Source organism: Eucyclogobius newberryi, unplaced genomic scaffold, assembly GCF_026437365.1.
Source record: "Eucyclogobius newberryi isolate DKJ021-1_F unplaced genomic scaffold, fEucNew1.0.hap1 SCAF_9, whole genome shotgun sequence".
NCBI lineage: Eukaryota > Metazoa > Chordata > Actinopteri > Gobiiformes > Gobiidae > Eucyclogobius > Eucyclogobius newberryi.
The window spans coordinates 20,237,629-20,262,315 of NW_027316532.1; the positions used below are offsets into that span (position 1 = coordinate 20,237,629).

The following is a 24,687-nucleotide window of genomic DNA, read 5'->3' on the forward strand; positions in this document are numbered from 1 at the left end:
CAAATAAAGGGTGAAATATGGCGACTGGAGGCTTCAAGACAGAGAATGCTTCAGTTGTAGTCATCTGGACTCAGTTAGAAAAAATAAACGTTTCGACTCTCATCCAAGAGTCACTGTCAAAGTCATTGCCTCCTTTGACAATGACTCTTGGATTAGAGTCGAAACGTTTATTTTTTCTAACTGAGTCCAGATGACTACAACTGAAGCTTTTTCTACTATGGAACACGCCTGGACGAATGAGGGATTACACCGACAAGACAGAGAATATTCACAAAATAACTTAATTATTATCTAAATTTTTTGTCCTGAAGTGGATTTGGTTTGGTTCTCATCCTGGTTTAGTCCTGATCTGGTCAAGGTTTAGTACCAGTTTAGTCCCATTTTTTTCCCCCTAAAAAATGTGAACGCCTTAAGAGTCTTTATAGTCCAGAAAATGATTTAAATACAAATATTTTTATAAACAACTCGTATTAATTAGTTAATCACTTTAGTTTAAGGGCCTCGCGTGAATAGTTATTAATAGTAGTCAAAGGCATAATAAGTGGTTAATTACGTTTAAACTTTCCCATTAATACTCTGTTTACAGTTTATCCGTGGTGGCAAGAAAAGTATTTGTACTTTGTTGTCGTACTTCAGCAGAACAGCTTCCATATCGAGGCCCAATAGCTTCCATATTGAGTCCCATCAGCAGAACACAGTCCATATTGAGGTCCATATTGAGGTCCTTATGTGTGGGCAGTGCATGGAAACAGCACCTCCTCAGATTTAATTAAGAAGGTGCTTTTCCAGCGTCTGGCATCAAGAGTGAACTGCACAGAGTCGAGTCAGCGCTGAGACGTCCAACGAACTGTCTCGATTTAACGAGCGTTTATGCAACAGAAAACGGACTGCACTTGGTTTCTCTCGTTTGCCTCACGATACTGAACATGCAAACGTGATTATTAACGAAAGGCTCTGTACTAAATGTAAAACCACAGTGAAAATGCAAAAGTCTGATTTTAGTTGTGTAATGATATATATAATATATCTTGTTTTAATGAGACAAAAAAAACGTCAAATTCAAAATCGAGAATAATCAGTATGAGGAAAAATTATATTGATAATAGAAATTCCCATATTGCTGAGCCCTAAAATAATACCGTATTTTCCAGACTATAAGTCACACCTCTTTTCATAGTTTTGGCCAGGGTGTGACTTATACTTATACACAAACCGCATTTCATACTCTAGTGCAACTTATATGTGTTTCTTTCTTCTCTATTATGCATTTTTTGGCTGCTAATGTCGATCATGACAATCGTACTCCAGCCAATCAGAGTCACTTACATTTGCCTTTGAACCAATCACATTATCAAATTATTTTTTCAATCTCTCTTTTTTTTCTTTTTCTTTTCAAAATAAAATGTCTTTTTAGTATTCAGTAAAACGTAAAACAATGCTATTTAACACTAATTTATCTCAAAATTTCTCTGGCTGAAAGACCCGATCGCTGAAGATTAGTCGTGACATTGCACCCGGTTATAAGCTCCTTATTACCAAATGCATTGTTTTGACATAGACCATGATCCTTTGCTCCATTTCAATGCAGACAACATGAAGAAATAACGGTTATTAAGCCCGTTTACATCTTTTCTTTGAGATTCGCATCAAAGGCTTGTCAAGGCCTTTTAAAAGGATTTCTACAATTCTGCCACAGCCTCGCCACAATAACGTAACCCCTAATGTGCCGTTTCGACTGTCATCTAGTAGTCATTTTCAATCTAAAGAAAAAAATCAAGATCAGAAAATTCTACCATCTCCGCAAAATCTCAACAGACATCACACTGTGACATGAACATGGTGAGATTTGCATGTTTGTGTGACACTCCGGCCGACGCCGTGACATCTCCACGACAACACGAGCGCCAGTAAAATTCCAGCGTGCGCCTTTAACACAGACGGGCTTCTTCTCGTCCACAGAAATGTCTCCTCTGGCCTATTTTTAAGTGGCTGGCTGCGGCTATAAATAAACCCCAATAGTGCGCCCGGTCCCTCGCGCAAACGCCGCCGCCACCTCTCTGCCGCCGCCACCTCGCTGCCACCGCCATCGTCTTGGCAGAGTCGCCATGGCAACAACTGATGCCGTCCGACTCGGAGGCTGATTGGTTTCCAGGGGCGACGGTGGTGGGCCTCTGTCTACCGTTGTCGAAAAGTGCCCTCTGGGGTTTATCGGCGAGTCGTTTTCCTCACCTGCGGTTTCAGTTTTCAGTCGGTCGTAAATTATAGCCGCGCATTCACCGATTCGTACAAAGCGACGGACGCTCAACCGCACGCGGGAAATGCCAGGGCCTTGTTAAAAAGTAGAGTTAGGGATCGTGCATAGACTAACGTTCTGTACAGGGCAACAAACGTTTTTGAGAGGGTGAGACAGACGGTGTGGACACTACCTGGATCTGATTCTAACAGAGTGGACGTCATCAGAGGAGGGCAACTCCTACTACTACTCAAGAAAGACAGCAGCACATTACATCCGCCACACCTTTAACCACGCCTTAATGGAGCCCCGCCCACTTTGGTTTAAGAACATTTAAAATATTTAGAGATCAGAGGCATGAAGAAGGCAGCTAGGTATTTTATATTTATTTTTTATTTATTATTCATTAATTTCCTACCGTGTGTTTGTTCGGGGTCGCGGGTGACTGGAGCCTATCCCAGTGACTTTGGGCCTTAGGCGGGGTACACCCTGGACAGGGGCCAACTCATCGCAGGGTTTTTTATTTTATTTATTTTGTTTATTTTGTTTATTTTATTCATTGTTGTTTAATAATGTATTTATTATTATTTATTCCTTGTTTTTTCATTTATAACAGGACACCGTACAGGTACATATGCCCGTCTTTGTTGGTGCTTTTTTAAGGGAAACCGCTCATCAAATAAGAGTAATTTTAGATGTAATATCTTTGTTTACAGTTTGAAGTTAAAGCTGCATTACCTGATTTTCGAACCGTGAAAGAAAGAATAAATCAAATAAATCAAAAAGCGATTTAACTTTCCCTTTGCTCTCACACATGCTTTAGAGAGAAAGCACAAAAAGACATAACAAAAACGTTCAAACCATTTAACATTCTAGATTGTGGCAGTGGAACCAGAACAAGTATGAGTACTGCTTCACTGCAAAATACCACACTACTCAGGCAGTTAAAGTATGCTCTCTGAAAACGACTCTACTGAGTGTAAATGTTGTGCAGTTATTGTTTAGTTGCGACGGTGCAGAGTTTTTGGGCTCGTTCATGTGTCCAATATGATGATATGTAGTTTGAGCATGAGCGTGGGAGGTGAAGAAAATGTGCAAAACGGTGTGAAGATACAGAAATACACCCCTGTATTACAGTTTTATAATAGATCATATACCATGGAGAGATGGAGGTGAACTTTAGATACAAGACATCTGCACCAAAACAAATCAAATGTATTATTATTATTTACCATATTTTCCGCACTATAAGACACACTTATAAACCTTTTATTTTCTCAAAAAACGACAGTGAGCTTTATATATGAAAAACGATGGAAAATAGACCATTCATTCAGTGCGCCTTATAATCCAGTGCACCTTATAGTGCGAAAAATACGGTAAGTTATTTAGGGCTGTGCATTCAATCACATTTTGACTGAATTGACATTAAATCGTCAATGATCAGTTTGGTCACAAGATGAAAGGCCTGGACTTTATTTTCAAGCTGTTTTGGATGGGATTTAATGTTAGTTTTAGTTTTTTTTTTTATCAGGAAAACATGTGGCTTGTAATAATAAGGCTCATAAACAAACACAAGCCTGACTAAAAATGAGCCCGTTCAACAAAATATAAAATGTCTTCCTCCAAAGTCTGACCTCTCAAACTTTCACTGACCGAGGAGTGGACTGTGGATTAAAAAAACACAGAGCCAACAATCAATCCAGTCCAAACATAAACCAAAAACATAACCTTGTATTGAACATGAATGAAAAGAGTTAATTGGTGAGAAAAGGTGGACATCTTTTTACAAATCAATTCAATATTATAGGCTACATTTGCACCGTTCTTCCAAATTCCCACAGGCACATATGTCCGGTGGTCCCTTGTTACTCCTATTTTTATTTTGGGGGCCGTAGGCTGCATAATCTCCTCGATGTTTCTACAGAAGGAGGGTCTAAGGACGGGGGGACTCCTTCTGATTGTTTCATTGTTCGATTCTCCAGCCTTCTGTTGGCTCTGGAACACCCACCGAGGCAACTGCTGCTGTCATTTTGGGCGTTAAACAAAAATAACTTGAATTGCACTGGACTTAACATGCAAACTCCGCACACAAAAGCCCCACGATGCCAGGGAGTCAAACCCGGGACCTTCTTGCTGTGAGGCAAGAGCGATGACTGCTGCGCCACCGTCGCGATCAAAAGCTCACGTCACTATTGATTTTAACTAACTATTTTAACTGATCTGACTGTGTTTGAGCCAAACTGCCCTCACACGACAACAAACGCACTATTTATGAAGAAAAGCACTAGTAAACCGTGTATTTAAATGTAAAGTTACAGAAAAGTCACATTTCACTCCCTTGAACTCCCTTTTGTTGTTGTCCCACATTAAAATGAGTATTCCGTATTTTCCGGACTATAAGTTGCACCAGCCAAAACATGCATAATAGAGAAGAAAAAAACATATAAGTCGCACCATTTGATAAAATCCAAGAACAGACATTTCATCTTGAAATGCAGTTTAAAATAATAACAGATGAGAGAACATGGTGAATAGGTGTACGTATGCTAACGCTAACACCTTCAGCTACATGATGCACAGACAGAACAAGTGTCTGGTATGTTAACGTAACATATTAACAGTTATTCAGATAACTATAGCATAAAGAACATGCTAACAAGTTTACCAAAGCATCAGTTTTACCCCAAATCACTAAATCCACTGAATTCTTCTTCCTCTGTGTCACTTCTAAACAACTCCACAAACTCCAGAGGTAGAGGAAGTGCAGATTCTTCTTCTGCGTCGCTTCGAGCCTAGAGCGCCCTCTTGTGGTTTTCAGTGCGAAAATAACGAATAATATCACATATAAGTCTCTCCGGAGTATAAGTCGCACCAAAACTATGAAAAAAGGTGCGACTTATAGTCCGGAAAATACGGTAATCTAAATTGAATACAGTCGACTCGACAGATTTTGGTTGACTAAAACACCATCAACCGATTAATCGACTTAACGACTACTTGAAGATACAGCACTATTGGATCTGTCACTTTTTACAAATACCGTCCTCCAAAGACATCTGTTGCGTGGGGCCCCTCGGATAGAAACAGCCCCGGAGACGTGCATTAGTCTCTGTAGTGGTAAAGTGGATGTGTGCTAAATGTGGACTGTCCCGTGAGAAGAAACTGAGCAACGATGTTTATAACGAGCTTTAGCTTTAGCGCACCGGACAAACACGTTAGCCTCGTCGAGTCTGCTTTATTATGTACTGAACTATTCCTGCAAGTTTGAATAATCTCGTATAGTCCTGCGTTTAAGGAGAGAAAATATCAGTTTTCACCTACCCCATATCTCCGCCCACTTCTTTGTATTTATTTGCAATTGCTGAAAAAATAAATAAATCTGTCACCGGGTCATTGATGAAGAGTTAAAAATGTTACATAACCAGTTTTCCACGATGAAAACGATTGACTGAAAATCGGCTGCTTGTTACGGTAAAATGTCTCGATGAAGAGGCGGGGCTTATCAGATCTGCGGTTTTGAGCAGGAAGACAACAAGCCTGCTTCTCTTTTAAGCCTTTTTAGATTAATATTGCGGTTTACAATGAACAAAATGTAAAATAATGATCAACGTTTATTGACGTTTAATACTAGATGTCTGAAAAAAGGTATAATATGTCACCTTAAAAAATAATACTACTTTAATAATACTTTAAAGGTTTACAAATAGTGGTTGAGTTGGTGCCTTTGTCTGAGAGAAGGAAAATTAAAAAGAATTGTCAGGATCCATATTTAAAAGAGGACAATAAGTAACTTTTCAGGTGAAGAGCCTGCCACCTGCTTGTCTCCAGGCCAAGTTACAGGTCAGATCAGTGGAGAGGCAAGCCTACTCACAGTAAGAATGCATGTTTTTCCCTTTTAAACAATAAATAGTGCGCATTTAAGTTAAAAGGACAAATATTATTTGTATAGTTATTGGACTTAAACATGCTTGAAAGCCTCTGCTTTGGCATCTCATGTTTTAGAACTTAAAATAATGCATCTACTGAGGGAATACTGGCAGCAAGGGGAATTATCAAGGGGAAACAAACAAAGCTAGCTTGTGCACAGATACTGCATAAGCACACAGTTGCTCAAAACAAACCTAACAATGATTTATGGACTTTAAAACAGCATAAAAGACCTCCAGATCTGTGCTTTGACGTAAAAAAAAAAGAAATCTGTGAAATTTGAAACCAAGTGTTTTTTCTGAGGCTCAGAGAAGAAACACGCACGAATGAAGCTACCGTATTTTCCGGACTAGAAGTCGCACCTTTTTTCATAGTTTTCGCCGGGGTGCAACTTATACTTATATACTTATACTCCGGAGCGACTTATATGTGATATTATTTGTTATTATCACACTTGAAACCGCATTTCATTTTTTCATCTCTATTATGCATTTTTTGGCTGGTGCGACTTATACTCCAGTGCGACTTATAGTCCAGAAAATACGGTAAATGCGACTCCAGGTGTTTCTAACAAATGCAACAACACAGGAAAGTTACACAATTCCCCTTTTCTTTCCAAAGCTTTTCACGCCGAAGTTTTGAAAAGGTCTAAAACCAAACGGTGAAACGGCACTCGCACTTCATCACGTCACGTCCGCCGTCTTGACAGAGAAGTTGTCTGAAATGTTGCTGCGGCGTCGGCTTCAGGGACGCTCGTTAATATCCGCCCGTCTTATAGTTCATCGCACCGGCCACGGCGCTGACATGTTTGTGCAGGACGTGGGCCTTGAATCGGGTCACGTGGTCAATGGGTTTGGTCCCGCTGAAATTGAGCTTGTCATAAAGGTTTATATTCGGCACCTTTCTGGACTGCATAAGACAACACGAGACATTCTACTAGAAAATTAAGGATGCAAAAAATGACTCTGGACAGGACAAATAATCTAACGACAAACGCACTGTGCTGTGTCTTAAACACAACTAAATAAGAAATACATTGAGCTGAAATATATAATCTATTTTGTTGCAACTAACACCACCATAAATATGATTAGTTAATATGTATAATATGTTTTGAGCATATTTAACTTCAAATAAAGAAAAATAAAGCAAAAATGCACACTTGACATAAGAACAAAACTTAATTGTTCTATCTTATTTTAAGGCAGTTACGGTAATACTCACATCAAGATACATACAACTAAACTCAATCTTTGTTATTTAACTTATTTTATTTAAGATTGTACATTCTTCCAGTGTGGTTCACTAAGAATTGTGAACCCAAGGAAGAAAAGTTATATTATTAATATTTTTTTGGTTCTCACAATTACCGTGATCTGAATGCAATGGTATGTATGTATTTATTTATTTTTATCTTTATTATTTTCCCCCTCCATCCCTTGTTGGGAAATGGGAGGTTTTGTCTATAGGAGTTTTTGTTTATAGGAGATCTTCTACTGAAAGTGTTTTTCAAACTTCCTATAAGTGATCTGTTCTTTTCTTCTGTACCTACCTGCGTTGCAACAATGAAATTTCCCCATGTGGGACAATAAAGGAATATCTTATCTTATCTTAATAGTCTCGATTATCGCTTCACTGAATGATTTTTGACATCCCTCGTTCGAAACCAGCCTCTTGAAATCAAACTTTCTGAATGACAAATGAAAGTTGATTAAGCTTTACATCGTCCTTACTTCTAGATCTAGTCTGTATTGAATGGAAATTACTTGTTTTTGCTTCTAACATGGTCATGATCATTCTCTCTTTACTTCTTATGATTACACAGTGATGATTATTGATTATCCCAGCCCCAGATAGCCTGTACTACACCTTTGTGCTGACAGAAGATTTCTCCACCTTTATGACGTCGTCTTTGATGCTGGTCAGACTCTCTTTTGCTCCGACACAGTTAATTTCCGGTGGCAGGAGCTCCTCAGGACACTCATGACTTTATAAACCCCAAGAACGCTGTTAACGTGAGCATGAATTATAAAGGTGGGCGTAAGAGCAGGGCGTGGCCTTAAGGGGATCACAGGGTACAGCGGATAAAGGAAAACCAAGTCCGTGAGTGCTTTAAACAATTGGGTAATGGTTTGTAATTGTCGTCGGCGTTTGAAGAACACGTTTGTAGAGGTTTAAACTACAGGAATAGCAGGGTTTATACACACCACATCCCAACAGGAGGCAGCAGAGGACGTTGTATCACCGAAACAACTTTGGCTTTGTCTAACTTTGCTCATTAAAAACGGCAATTTCCATTCCACCGCGATCAATCTTGCAGAGCTGATCCGCGCGAGCTAAAGGCAACACATTTCTGTACTATCTTTGTATCTCGCGGGTAATTCAGTCTATATTTGTTTTGGTGCGGCGCGGTGTCTTTAATGGCCGATCAGTCATACAGTAAGTGCTTCGGGCAGGAAGACGGCCCACTTTGGGAAAACGGCCCGATGTGATTACCGCAGAGAGAGAGAGAGAGAGAACTTTTCCACGCACGACGATGTATGAATCTGCAGTCTACAGTAAAAGCGCTGATGCCGATCGATGACAGTCCAGGGCTAATAGCCACATTACTGGATTTGTCGCCCAAAAAAATGAGAAAAAATACATAATGGGACTAAACGGCGAGCTCTAGTACCAAGACGTTGGACTCGTCTCACAAAAAAAATCTCTTTGTCATGTTTGTGGATGGATTTAAATTGTAAATTGCTTGGTTGTACCTAAAAGAAAAGTGCACAGAACGGTTTATGGATGCTACAATCTGTAACAATTTAACTGCGTATCGATTGTGACAAACAGTTTGGGTCACAGCTCACACTTAAAAAAAGAAAGAAGAAAAAACTGACAGTATTTCAGTGATGTGTCTGATCTAAAACCAGACGTAAACGCTCCAACGATGAGCTCTCAGGCGCCATTAAACCCTTAACCCTCGACAATAATGACAAATAATGACCGTATAATTGCGACAACGGCGAGAAGCGACAGGCTCTCGTAAACAGATGCCGCCGTCAGTGTGGATTATGGAGTTCGGGAGCCAAAGGGCGGTTCAATGTTTGAACTATATCATGAACGTCTGGTGAAGGTGTGTGGACTGTAATGGACACTTGTTACTTCTTATAATGCTCCTGTTTTGGCAGGTAAACGTATTTATCTACCAAAATCACACATACTTATGTTTGTGACGCAATACCTCATAGAAAAACTAGCTAGCGATCAATGTAAGCACACGGCTTTCTAATAAATACAAGTCCAGCTATGTTTTTGATGAGGAAACAATGGTTAAAATGCAAGATAAACCTCCATTAAGGCTCTGGACCAGTTTATCTTGAAGAACGCAGCGAGAAGTGGAAGTGACTTCAAGGTAGCGCGGGTAATCAAGCTTTTCACAGTTGTATTGATCCAAATTTAGATTTTAATTTGATTTCTTATCATTATCATGAGCAAATGGAAGTGGAATTCAACAACACAGACACGAAACATTTCTTCTTCCAAAGTCAAACCACCTGCTTTTACTGACTTTCCAATACAAAGCCCACGCTGATCATTGACGAGTGGAAATTTTACACGATTGGATCCAAAATCAGTTAATTACGCAGTCCTACTTGGAGGATGCATCAAATCAAATGTTTTGTTGGCAAGTTTTGAGTCGGAAATTGGCACGAAACTCTAAATAAACTCGCGCTCAAACGCCGCATATCCCGGAGCATCGGACCGACCCCTGGACCCAGGGCCGGCCCAGCCTATAAGCGAACTAAGCAGCCGCGTAGGGCCCCGAGGCGTTAATAGGGCCCCCAATCTGGCAACCCGTCTTATGCGAAGTGCAAGCGCAGCATGCGCCACTAGTGTAGTAGCGCTGCTGGCGCGGCAGCGCACACAGCGGTAACATATAACGCACAAACCGCATTTATTTGTAATGACAATCTGGCAACCGAGACACCAGACCTGCGCTGATTGGGCAACTTCATTGTGCGCGAGGAGATCGAGAGCAAAACATAAACACAACACAACGTGGTCCTCATGTCCAGAGGAATATATCCCCCCGATGCCGAAAAACGAAAGAAGAAACTTCTTGACGATGTAAAGAAACTGCAAACTCAACAACACTCTCCAGGTATTGAACTTCTCTAACAAAGAGACGGTTAATGCTGCTGTTTGAAACAACACGATTCTGTCACGTTAGTTCGATCAGACGAGAGCTCTGCCCCGCGCACAATATGTGTCTGAATGAAAGATAATAAGCTTCACATTTACACCAGCCCCGTAGTGTGAGCTGCAGGTGAGGCCGGTGAGGGGCGTCTATGCCCCGGGTCACTAAGAGGCGGAGATCCGGTCCGGACGAGCGCCGTCTCGTCCAGAACCTCTGATGTGAAACTTTGGAGTGAACAGTGTGCGGCCCCTGTCCCGGGCCCCTGTCCCGGGCCCCTGTCCTTGGCCCCTGTCCCGGGCCCCTGTGCAGCCTCAGTCAGAGATGAGCGGTTTGAGTTTGCGTCCCTCTCTCTCACATCACCATGTGTGAGATCAATTGTGACTCGTGATGTCTGTTTTACTTTGACTTCTTAAAGTGGAATGAGAGAAACGTAAAGGTTTATGCACGTAAGGTCCATCAGCCAATCACATCGCAGCATTGTTTCATGCAGGAGTCCAGTGTGTGATGTTCTGATCAGAACATTTATATTGTAATTCACTTTTAATAGAGCAACAAAACAATTAAAATTTATTTAAAAATAATCATTAGACTATTATTTTATTATTACTAATTTATAACAAATTGATAGTGAAAAATAACCAGACATATTATGATTACGTCTGTTATAGAATAATACTATATATTTTTATACAAAAGTGGCAAAGCTGCAGAAACGCAGTCTCTTCACTATAGCTAGGTTTGGACCTTCACTTCTAGTTCTGTTCATTCTCTGGGAATAACATTTTTGCACTGTGTAGTTTTATCAGTGTTAATTGTTAATCAAGCAATGCTTATGCCATTTGTTTAATTGAATATAACTTGTTTTGTCACTTTGGCAAGAAGGAACAGTTGGGGGCTGTAAAAGATAAATTAGTAAGGATAACTATTACTTTTACATTTTCAGTTAAAATGAATCAATTTGACCATAATTATTTTTCATAGCCAATATTGGATTTAGTAATTAAGTACACTAATGTATTAATAACTGGCTTTAATCGTTTTCTCCTGGCACAGTTTCATCACATCATCATTTTATAGCATTACAACCTCGACATTTTACTCTTACTTTAGCCGGCTGGACCACATTAAAATGCAGCAGAAGACCCAAAAAAGGTCTGAAAATTTCTGGGGGAGGGCCCCCAGACCCCCCTGTCCTGCTAATGTGGCTGTAGACCCTTAATGCCCACAAATACGCCCAAAAACATATCTGGGAGGTGTGTTATTTGTACAGGGAGTAGAGGTGATGTCAGCGGAATACCAAGTTGCATTGTGGGATTTAAGTTATCAATATTTGAGCTTGTGAGGTTTTGAGAATAAACTAACTGTCAAACAGATGCCCTGGAGTTTTGGTGCGCTTTGTTTGCGTTGAAGAAAGTTCCCATATGTGAATTGTTTACTGACAATGGCAATAAAACTGATTCTGATGACGTGGTGAGGGGCCCCCAAAAATGTTTTCACTTAGGGCCCCCTGAAGGCTTGGGCCGGCCCTGCCTGGACCTGGCTGATATCGGCTTCGTTTGCACCGGATCGCCGAGCTAAAGAACGCTTTTCCCTCCATAGCAACAGCGCGCCCAAGCCTCTCCTCCCCGATGCCAAGGCGCATTTCCATGACAACATTATCAGAAATCTGGCGCTCCGCAAAACCCAGAGAGCAGCGCGATCCCACCTGCCGCCTGCACAGCGACAGGAGAGTGACGCGCGGGTTGGCCCGGCGTCTCCTGCTGAGTAACTGACTAATTACCAAGAGACAGACGTGCGCTAATTACTTTGCAAAGCTGGTTTTGGAAGCTGTTTTCCACTGTTTTCCACCCACAAAGTGAAACTGGAGTAACAACAATTGCCCTGGACTAGTGTGTTTGGTGGTGGAATCGTGTTTGCTGCTGGGGATTACAGTTGTCCTAGAATAAAAGAATGTCACTAGAGCTGGGTTCTTAATCAAGATTCTCTTTAATTGTCAATGATCTGCTGAAACGAGTCAGTCTTTTAACGAGTCTGTAACGGCATGCGGTTTGGAGCTGAGATCAAATTTCAGTGTCAGAAATTTGACATTTTTGTGTGTGTTAAATGATTAAAAGTAGATAAGATAAGGCTTTATTTGTCCACACAATGGGGAAATTTTGGTGTTGCAACGCAAGTAGGTACAGAAGTAAAAGAACAGATAACTTATAGAAAGCTTTAAAAAAAACACTCTTAATAGAAAAGCTCTTATAAACAAAATTCATATAGACAGAACCTGTCATATTCTTAATAAGGAATAGAAAGAAAAATAAATAAAACAGAATTAAATAAAATAAGACAAAAATAATAATAATAGTGGCAAAAGTAAACACTCTTATTTACAGCAGTTATAAGCATATGAATGAATATGACATTATTGCGTATGAGTATCGCGCATGAACATGATATTATTGTGTATGAATATGACAGTATTGCACATGATTAAGTCATGTACACGTTTATGATCATGACAATTGATATTGAAAGCCATTTTTATGACATTTTTGAAAAGAAAATTGAATCCAAAAATCGACATTGATCAGGCCATACTCTCACTACACAAAACACGTCGCCTGTTCAGTCTTTTTCTACACTACACAAAGACCGGGTAGATGTTACGACGAGTATGTTCCTTTAGCTGTTGCTGGAACAAAACAAAGAAACTTTATTAAGGTTATTGTTACAGCCCTAATTTCAACAAACTTTTTAAAAGGTGCACCGCGTCACTTTTTCGGTGGAGGGTACGCCTCCTTCCCGTTGTCATGGAGATGCATTGCTTTGCCAAGACCGTTCCACAGTACGGCATTAAACCTTTCTACCGCCACGAAACAAACGCACGGTTTTCAAGAAATTTTTGAGCAATACAACCAGCACCCATTATTAAAGACATAAATCAATGTGTTTAATGTTATACTGTGGAACATTACAGGCAAAGCAAGACCATCTCCACGGAAACAAAGACCAAACCTTAAATGCTGGTCGTTTCCCGGTGTTTAACGTTACAACCTGAGCACAATCGTTTCCTTTCCTTTTTTTGTCGGTGAAACTGAAACGAGAGTCCGGTCCGTGTGCAGAACGCCCGGGCAGAGACAAAAGTGCAGACACATGACACTCTCCCCACCTGGACCCGCCTCCTTCGCGCACAGCACACAGCCAAACAACAAAAGCCCGTCTTACGCCAGCGATGAGGGGGCGTCGTCTAGTTCAGGAAAGACTCAACAAAGAATGCCTAAAGACATTTTTATCCGGTGCAGATCAGGATGTTACGGTGTGTCCATTGTAAACTGCTATATCAACCTAAAAGTCCATTAACTTCCTGTTCCAAACTGCAGAACAATCAGTGTTGCCTAAAGGAATAGGTTTGATCAATACTAATTTCGATACAAAAAGCAGTCACAACAAAAACTATCAAGGAAACGAGAGATGCTGTCACGTTTATGTACGTGTTTATTTTTGGATCAATGCATACGAATGAGTATCTTGTTTCGACATTAGTTTTAGCATCTGATTTTCAACACTTCTGACGGTCCCGGAGACGTTTCATCACGGCCAGCGGTGGATTTCCGATTCTGCGTTACGTTTGAAGCCGAGTAAGTAAATTAAGAGAGAAAAACACGGCCAAGAGCCTCGAAAAGAGTGTGAAATGACAATGATTTAATGCTCAATACTGACCCACGACTGGACAACAGTTCTTTCATCTTATACGCGACGCTGTGAGGACGTTTTCCCATTCAAACGGTACAATATTTAGTCTAAAGGCCCAAATTTCTCATCATTATTAAACTCGTGATTAATTAAAAAGCTGGTTCATCCTTCAAAGAACAGCAAGAGCCAAAATGCACGCAAAGACACGAACATATGAGCCAAACTAAAGTAGATGCGTGTGTTTTTTGTGCGTGTTTTGTTTGAAATGAAGATTACACAAGAGAATATGTGGTTTATTCCCTGTGCGACTTTGAAAGCAACATGGAAAAACATGGAGCGCCTCGGTCTGAGCAGTACGTTACTTTAAAGAGACTCCTCAATCGATTTTTTTAGAATGGACTCTGTGCATTAGCCCCGTGCGTCTGATGAGTAACGCCGACCGATGTCCAAACCCCATCGGCCCGTCCTGACGCAGCGATTGTGGAGTTTCCTGGCTGTAAATTTAGTTGAAAGCAGAACTCAGTTGCTATTAGTGCTTCGATTAACAAATATTTCAGAAGTCGACGAGCGAACAATAATTTTTTTTTGATTAGTCTAGTCAAAAATGATGTATTATGTATTGTTGATGCTTTTTAAGAGACCGTATCGACCAAATAAAAGGTTGAAATTTAATGATGGAGCGTATTTATGAATAAAGTGTATCATTGATCAAAATCAGAAATTGTTTATTCTTTTTTGACATTTTGATTAAATTACGCTACTGTATTTGCTGTGTTTTAGAGCCTGTATAGTCCAGAAAACAATTCCGGAAAAAAAACAAGAGAAAACGATAGTTGCTTTTTTGTTTTTCACAGTTTTACTAGAAATTTGAGCATCAACCTAATTGTGAATCATCAGTTGAGTTCAGCCCTCTTATATGTACACATCGGCCATAGTGAAACGTGATAAACCATAGCTTGCTGATGAGTTGCGTTCTCGTTTCTCAAGAGGATCTTTGTTTTTAGGGTTAGTTTGCAACGTTTTTTTTCCCGCCATCAATTCCAACAGAGTTTATTTCCTTTCTGGCAGACCGTGAACTCCACCACGACCCGGCGTTACCTGGCTAGCGTTGATGCAGTCCGTGAAGGCGCTCCTGCGGGAGAAGAAGGTCAGCAGCTGTTGCCACCTGGACGCGGACGAGGTCGAGGGGATCGAGGAGGCCGGCGACGACGTGGACGGAGACGAGGTGTGCGGAGGCGGTCCCAGTTCCTCCGAGGAGCCTCGCTTGGGCCCCGGCTTCTGCTTGACCCCGGGGCCCGTGCCCTGGCCCGACGACCCGCCCCCCCGGCCGCTGCGGGGGTACAGCGTGTTGTTCCCGAAAATGTAGTTCATGACGGCGGCGAGGTAAAAGAATCCGATGTTCCTAGTTGGACGACGGCATTTTTGGTCGGGTTTAGTTCTTCGCAAAGGTCCTTACGATCCTGAGATGCAATTTCTCTTCTCATGCATAGTGATATTTACATTCCTTGGTCGAAAACGATGCTAGCTTCATTGTTTGGTTGACTACGTGCGTTGAAAAAAATCTTCCATCCATATCGTTTTCCATATTCTTAGCTCGACGGTTCTACGTTCTCGTCCAAACCGTTGAAAACTAGATCGCAAAGTGTCGCTCGTTGACGTCATGCTCCCGACCGACGGCGCTTTTCGTCGTTCTCGCGAATAACTCCTGAGCAATAATCCATTTCACAGAAGCACGTTGACGATTCCGCTCCGTTTCGTCATTTGCGTCCAAAAGATCGCCGAGAACTTCGCCGACTCCGGTCTCCCAAAAGACAGTTCCAAGTTCCTGCCAAGTCTCGTCCCGGACCGTCATCCCATTTTGCGATACGTCCTGGCTTTCACGCCTGCTTCTTCATGCCTCCCCGCCGCGCTTTCCCCCTCCCGAGACGACAGGATGTAGATATCGATTATTTTTAAGAAGTTCACTTAGTCCGTCTCGTCATCCATCCCTCTCCGTCCTCCATCCTCTGCACGACGGTCCTTCCTCTTCTCGCTTCTTCTTCTCCTCCGCGGGCACTTAACGCCCGCGGTCGGGGGTGAAACACGGCGCTGGTGAGGAGGAAGCGGTCCGTGCGCATCAAGTAGTAGGTGGTAGGAGTTTGATGTTTGCGATCACATGTTTCCCCTGTCGATCCACCTACGAGTCTGCTGCTGCGTAACTCAAGCCCATCGCTACCGCCCGTTTACGCCGCCGCTATATCCACCACGCGCCAATTTTCTCTCCGTCTTGTGGGAGCTCGCAACCCGACTCTCTTCCCCTTCGAGTGTGTGTGTATGTGTCTTTCCCACTGTTAAGATATCATTACTGCCGCCGGTACACGCCCCTCCTCTCCCCCGCGCGGCCAATCATATAACGCCTGTCACAAATGTGCTGGGAGAAAAGAAAAAATAAACGCATAAATACGAGCAAACCAGATCCTCGCTTGGCATGGGATCTGTGATGGGAAAAAAAAGTGTTATTTGTTGCGAGTTGGAGCGAGTGCGTGGTTCCAGCGCTCGTCTCCCACTCGCTGGAAAAAACACGGGCGGAGAGCGTGACTCCTCGGCGCAAAAACAACAGGCGGTTGCTTGGCACCGGCTCGAGATGAAAGAGGGAAGAGAAGAAGAGAAGGGAAGAGAAAGAGAAGGACGGGAACGCGATGGGGCCGAGTAGAGACGCAGGTCAGAGAGAGAGTTCACAGCACAACGCTATGATCGACGTTTGGTCATGATTCACTGGTGTTATTTCACTCCAAGAAGTGTTTAAGATGATGAAAATGCATTTACAGAAGTGTCGAAACGTGAAATAAAGCACTCATTTGTATACTTTTACATATGATATAATTGTGTTTTAGTTTGTCGCGTTAGAGACGTAAACAACAACAAACACCGTTAGCCCTGAACATGTGTATACTGTCATACCCATGTGCAATACTGACATAATCATGTGCAATAATGACATAATCATGTGCAATACTGTCATTCCCATGTGCAATACTGACTTAATCATGTGCAATAATGACATAATCATGTGCAATACTGTCATACCCATGTGCAATACTGACTTAATCATGTGCAATACTGTCATACCCATGTGCAATACTGTCATACTCATGTGCAATAATGACATAATCATGTGCAATACTGTCATACCCATGTGCAATACTGACTTAATCATGTGCAATACTGTCATTCCCATGTGCAATACTGACTTAATCATGTGCAATAATGACATAATCATGTGCAATACTGTCATGCCCATGTGCAATACTGACTTAATCATGTGCAATAATGACATAATCATGTGCAATACTGTCATACCCATGTGCAATACTGACATAATCATGTGCAATAATGACATAATCATGTGCAATACTGTCATTCCCATGTGCAATACTGACTTAATCATGTGCAATACTGTCATTCCCATGTGCAATACTGACTTAATCATGTGCAATACTGTCATTCCCATGTGCAATACTGACTTAATCATGTGCAATACTGACATAATCATGTGCAATACTGACATAATCATGTGCAATACTGACTTAATCATTTGTAATACTGACTTAATCATGTGCAATAATGTCATATTCATGTGTAATACTCATACGCAATAATGTCATATTCATGCCCATATAACTGCTGTAAATAAGAGTGTTTACTTTTTGCCACTATTATTATTATTATTTTTGTCGTATGTTATCACATTTTTTATTTTATTTTTTCTCTATTCCTTATTAAGAATATGAGAGGTTCTGTCTATAGGATTTTTGTTTACAAGAGTTTTTCTATTAAGAGTGTTTTTTTAAAGCTTCCTGTTCCGTTGCAACACCAAAATTTCCCCATTGTGTGGACAAATAAAGGCTTATCTTATCTTATAAAGCTTTGAGTTATTACAATAGGAATCAGAATCAGAAAGGATTTATTGCCTTGTCAAAGAACAAAATTCACAAAAATAGGAACTTGTCTTGTCTTGCAACATAAAACAACGAACAATGAATAAGTCAAAAGAAGAATCATTTGAATCTTCTATGGGATAAGAATAGCAGTAGGAATGCAACGTTTTACTCTTTTTAACATTTTGATTTAATAAATGTAAAAGAATTTACCATTATTCTTACCACTGTAAAAATACTTTTTTTGTATGACTCTGTATAGTGAAGATAGTTATAATGTTTAAGCTTTATACAAAATCTACAGTTTATTAACCGTGATTAGTGCTAGTAATTGGCCCGGATTCTAAAATAACAAACTCAATTTCAATACAAAGGAAAAGATTCAATATTTTTAAAAAATACTGCAGTGATAATATAAAATACTTTAGACAATAGGATGCAAGTTTGAACTAAAATAATAGTAGTGTCTTTAATATAACAACATAATTAACTTCAAAATGAGTATCTTATTTTTTTTTAAACTTCCCTACAGAAGAGTGAATAAATAAGACATTGTAAATACATTCTTCTTTATTGTTATACATGATGAGATGAAAAAGGGTTATGGATCTATTGATTTAGTTCATTTTGGAACCGTTGCACTGAACCATTCCTGCTTTGCTTTTACGGAGCACTATGAACCTTTTCTGCGCAATTAAAGTCGAGTCATTGCTTTACCTGAAATGTTCCGCAATGTTTGCTCCAATTCACTGCTTCTTCTGCCAAATCGTAATGCCAGGTATGCAAAGGCCCTATAACCTATAACTTCAGATGTAAAAGATACGCAACTAACAAATACTTTAGCAGGCAACAATTTATTGATTATTACTTCAATTTGTCAACTTAATTAACCAAATAGAAGTTGAAATACGGTGACTGAAGTCTTATAAATGGAGAATATGTACAAATAAAGTGTATTATTGATGGAAATCCAAGCGTTTATCCCTTTTTTCCTCATTTTAATTCCGTACAAATGCCACTGTTTATTAAGAACGGTCTTTTGGCATGCGTTTTAAAGTTTGTACGGTTCAGTTAACGATTACCAAAACAGGATTACAATTATGCCTCTGCACGTTTTTGGGTTCTACTGAATTCCTGCGTTTCTAAAAATACCACGAGACAACGCGACGGACCGACAGCAGGAACGAATTCCAAATGACCAACGTAACCGACGACAACAGGATGTGGAAACGTCGCGGAAAATTCTCCAAAAGCGACAAAAAAGTGAAATGAAGCTGTAATTCTCGATTTTGAATGTGTCCGTCCAAATGCGAGTGATATTGTTCTTTTTTTAACGATGCGGTTGCGACAGGATCGGCCACAGGTGGAGCTGGAGCCGGTCAGAGCCGCTTCCCGCGTTTCCCCGGGAACCGCTCCCATGGCAACAGCTTCCCACGTCCTAAAATACTCCTCGCGCAGTCTGACTAATGCGTCGCGTCGCTTCCATCTGCTCCGGCTTTTTCAGGGAACGGGAGCGCTGCAGCGTCGCGCTCGGGACGGGAACGCCGGCGAACGACTGAAGGAACGTCCGATTGTCGAGAAAAGACACGCCCCCGGGCTGCGAGGAATCTACTACAAGGGGGCGTGACGTGAGACGAGCAAATATGTGACGCAAAGTGCACAGAAAAGACAAGAACAGAACCATTTGTTTGTAAAAAAAAGGTCAAATAAATGTACAATTAATTCGCAAATCTTTCTTATTTGTGCCTTCTGCTTTCTGCTTTGTTAAATATCTGATTTAATATCTTAAATATCTTTCTAATCCCGATAAAATAATAATTATAAAAAATGGGCTAAGACGGGCTAAGATGATACTGACCATTTAATAACTGAATACACATTTGAAAGGATAACGCATTAGTCTTTATAATCTGATTATTATTTAGCATACATTAGCATATTTATTTAGCACAAGTAATAATACGATTTCCCAACGCGGGGTCCAGGGGAGTACATTTTTTACTGTATAACTAGACACAAAAACTCTAAATAATAGCTGAACACTAACGGCATGTAGAAATGCACAAAACAGCGCCAGAGTTAGTGAATAAAGCAATAATCGAGGGCACTTTTGTGCTTAGTTACATCTTTTGTAAAGTTTTAAACATGTTGCCAGTGATTATATGTGCCAAATTTTGTGAAAAACACACAATCACAAGCAATTTATTGACTAATGAATGAATAACAAAAATATTTACGGGTTTGTTGTTTAGTATTAATCATAATACTTTATTTTACTGTGCATGCTATTATATTTGAATATAATTTTTCAATGATTAATGCTCTAAGTCGCTAAAGCATTGTGACATTTTCTGCTGCTGCATCACAGTAAATACAGAATACTACTATATTAAGTAAAACTGACAACAACACACAATAATAAGCCCCATAAAATAAGCAACTTTAAACATCGTGCGTCGCCGTTAATGAGGACATCTTCTAACAGCATATCAATACCAACTTTAAAACAATAACTGCTTATATTTACGTTATTACAGAGTTTATTAATGAGAAAATTATTGAAAAAGGCATAAAATGACCTCTTTATATGACATGAAATTGCCTCTCAGGATCCAGCATGAAAAACACAAAAAATGTGCGACTTTCCAAAAATGAAAGCCCAAAATCAAAACACAGAAGCGGATCATAAACTTACTTACTTCATGCATGTTGGAGTAATCCTGTATTGTGCATTTGGCTTCATATTCAGGGTCAAACATGTTGGATTATTTACCTTCAACAATAAATACAAGTAAATCACAATGAAGAGGCGGAACTTATTATTAAAGTGACGTATGACAGGGTTTTACGATTTTCTAATTTTGACTTTATTTGGTGTATTTGTACCTGTTGTACATATAGATTATAGTTGTACACCAATCGAGCAGGTATTTGTGGAAAAAAATGTTGAAAAATCTGTAGAAAATGACAGGAAGTAACATCACACCAGAGACACTCATTCCAGTCAAAGTTTATGCGGAATTTACACACAAAAAAAACAGCTTTTGAAAATCTCTAAACATTAATTCTACAAAATAAAGTCGCTTTTGTATATTTTCATTTGTCAAATAAAAATAATTGTGATATTTGCACCATTTTTGCTGAGAAATTTCCTAGTGTGATGTCATCAACAAACAGGAAGTGAAATTACAAACCTAAAAAATGTGCTATTCTGTGATAACAATTTTATAATTTTTAGAAAAATAACAGCATTTTAGTTCAATTAATAGTTTAAGCCGTTTTAGATCAATATTGCATTTAAAATTTAACAAAATGTAAAATAACGCGCTAGTTTAAAACAAAATACTTGAAAAACAAACCACAATATGTCTCCTTTAAACATAAATCTGGCAAATGCAAAAAAAATGTATCTCCAAATTTGAAACTTAACATTGTGTACTTAACACTGTGTCATGGCAACGCATGCGACCACACAATAACTGCGTGTCCCCCGTAGCCCCGCCCCCGTCCGGCCAGTCAAATGTCAGCTTGTGAATGCCAGAGGTTATCAATATTTCAGCAGCAATTAAACGAAAGCTCACGTCATGCATCTTTAACGAGCGGCTGCAGCGAGCGCCCACGTCGGCCTTTCTCTCTGCGGCGGGTAAATGTGCGGCGCCGAGAAAGAAGCGGCGGGGGGAAAGAAGCGTTTCCCGGAACTACAACGATCACACAACGTGCACTTAGTTTGATGCAACTCTTTACACGCGCCAGGGCATTTTATTTACCGTCTGTCAGCGCGGCGCGATATCACGGGCAAAAGTGAAATAACTGCGGCACGATTGACCAAATACATTTCTGCTAATCAAGCAGAATATGTAAATGTACGAAGTATAGCTATAACTCAAATAGAATAGAATTTATGGTGAATTTAAGTGACAGCTCGGACCACTGGCGTAACTAAAATATAATTAAGATTTATATTTTTTAATTTAGCTAACATTTAAAAAAAAAACTTTATCACAGAATGGGATATTTTTCAGGTTTATAATGTTACTTCCTGTTTGTAATTGATGACATCACACAAGGAAATTATCCAGCAAACACTGGGGAAAAACTCATCTAATGTTACGTTTTTTTAACGTATAAATCATATGAGAGCGACTTTATTTTGTTGATTTAATGTTTAGAATGTCAAAAAAAAAAAGTAGTTTGTTTTATGTAAATTATGCATAAACATGGGACTGGAATAAAAACCTGGTGTGATGTCACTTCCTGCTACTTTCAACACATTTTTCAGCATTTTCTCCACAAATACCTGCTCGATTGGTGTAAAACTATCATTATTTTAGCATATTCAACTGCTTTTTAACGTTTTACAAGTACGTTTTTCACTTTTTACAGTTTTTTACAGGCACTTTTGGAAACCACAGCCATGATTTTGCAGCATTAAGATGAATTACATGCAGCTGCGGGTGACAAAAAGGAATATACCAACTGTATTTTTTTTTTTTTTGCTTTTTCTTAACAATATTTTCACAATGAATCAAGAACGTGCTAAAAATGTGCCTGTAACTGCCTTGGTTGATGTTCAAGTCCGGCACAAAATGAACAAAAGAATGAATTATTGAGCATGATTTCAGTCTCTTTATAGGTCATTTTTAATCATTTTAACCATCTATACATACTCGATATTGTAATTCCACACATTTCCAACACGAAAGCTGCAATACCATCCATTTTTCGACGCACCTCCCACCTCGACAGCCTTTACGATTAGGCTTGTTCCGACTGCAGCACGCACTACGGGTTAATAACTTGTCCAAGCTGGCGGTAACCGGAGCCTTTACATCGAGAGGGTCCGTAAAGGGCCCGGATCCATACTGTGCGGCTGCAGCGCGCTTCCGTTAGCTCGCTGGCCCCGCACCAGCGCCTCCATTATACCTACTCGTTCTGGTAAGCGCCGACAGGAACCGCTTCATAAATACAGGGCCCTGAGACAGACGCCGGGGCCTAAGTGAATTACGGCGCTGCTCAGGCACAACACGGGAGAAACGCTCGGGTCTGCGCGGCGCGTCGGGCGGATGATTGGACGTTTACATGCGGAAGGAGATCCGCAGATGTGTGTATTAAGAGTGAAAACAGCTGACAACCGATTTGTCTTCACAATACTTCTGTTGAAAAATTATTCAGTCGATAATCAGGTCAAAAAATACAGTATTTTCCAGACTATAAGTTGCACCTTTTTTCATAGTTTTAGCCAGGGTGCAACTTGTACTTATATTTATTCTTATATACTTATACTCCGGAGCGACTTATTTGTGATATCATTTGTTATTTTCATACTTCAGTGCAACTTATATATGTTTTTTTCTTCTCTATTATGCATTCTTTTGGCTGGTGCGACTTATACTCCGGTGCGACTTATAGTCCGGAAAATACGGTAAACACATCGACTTAAAAATAATCCTAGTGACCATTTTAGAAACAAAAAAAAATTAAAACGTTAGATCTATTAAAAAAAAAAGTTAACGCTCAATGTGAAGTACTTTTATCCGGCTGTTTACGTCACAATACTGTGCAAAAAATACGGTAATGCAAAAGCTATTACCGTATTTTTCAGACTATAAGTCGCACCTTTTTTCATAGTTTTGGCCGGGGTGCGACTTATACTTATATACTTATACTCCAGTGCGACTTATATATGTTATTTTCTTCTCTATTATGCATTTTTTGGCTGACTTATACTCCGGAAAATACGGTAGTGCCGTAGTAAAGACAACGTGAATGAAAGTTGATCAAATGCCAGATTAGATGCATTATTTGTGTCGTTATTGGCCGTTAAACGTACTCTGGAGTACCTCTGCTTTGCTTTAGAACTTAAAATACTGTATGTATTGAAAAACGCAATTTGATGGCAGAAATGCTCAGAGTCTTTCAGTGATTAATGGACTTAAAACGTGCCGTACCCGATTTTTACTGCCTTAATAACGTGGAGTGGTTCATGTTAAACGGTTTGCTCTGGTCCACATGTATCGCTCGCTCGCCCAATGCAATTAAAACGCAGTAATTATTCACCGCAAAGTGCTTTTCACAACCTTCAGAGCCCAGAGCGCGTTTTGGAGAATAAAACGTAAGCGGCAGACGCCAGTGACAAGAAAAGTGCAGCAGCTGTGATTATTAAAGTGCCCCCTACAGGTCGGACGACTCGTTGAACTAAAACGCAGCTCAGATAAATTTTGAATTTAGCTAAAAATTATAAAAAATAAATATTACAGAATAGCAAATTTTTTAATGTCACAGGTTTTTTATTAGACAAATAAAAATATATGAGAGTGATTTTATTTGGTTGAATTAATGTTTAGAGAGTCAAAAAAGTTGTTTCTTTGTGTAAATTCTGCTTAAACTTTGACTGGAATGAGGTTTGATGTCACTTCCTGTCATTTTCCACAGATTTTTCAAAATTTTCTCCACAAATACCTGCTCAAGTGGTGTAAAACTAAAATGTATACGTACAACAGGTTTAAATACACCGAATAAAGTCAAAAGTGAAAAACTTGTCATACGCCCTTTAACACAAGCTATTCCAAATATGATTTAGCGTAAGTACAATTGCGACGTGCTTGTACAGACACGACTGACACTTTATTCCCTTTGTCCCCCGTCAGATAAAAACACCTCACGCTCCTAAATAAATATATAAATGTAATCTGCCTTATTTTGCCAATACTTTTTTTACTTTATTGCAAGTCCCTAATGCTGTT

General features: G+C 39.9%; 1 protein-coding gene across 6 annotated transcripts in view; it reads right to left on the reverse strand.

Moving 5' to 3' along the window:
- The window catches only part of LOC140353570 (discs large homolog 1-like protein), a 147,951-nt gene that overhangs the window by 78,591 nt on the left and 44,673 nt on the right, over window positions 1–24,687 (reverse strand). The window contains exon 1 of one of the 6 annotated variants that reach the window (XM_072438178.1): window positions 15,126–15,416. The exons of the other annotated variants lie outside the window; for them this stretch is intronic. Within the exon in view, the coding sequence (XP_072294279.1) occupies window positions 15,126–15,398 (273 nt within the window). The 5' untranslated portion in view covers window positions 15,399–15,416. Of the gene's footprint in view, window positions 1–15,125; window positions 15,417–24,687 lie in introns of those variants that run through there. 6 annotated transcript variants of the gene reach the window in all.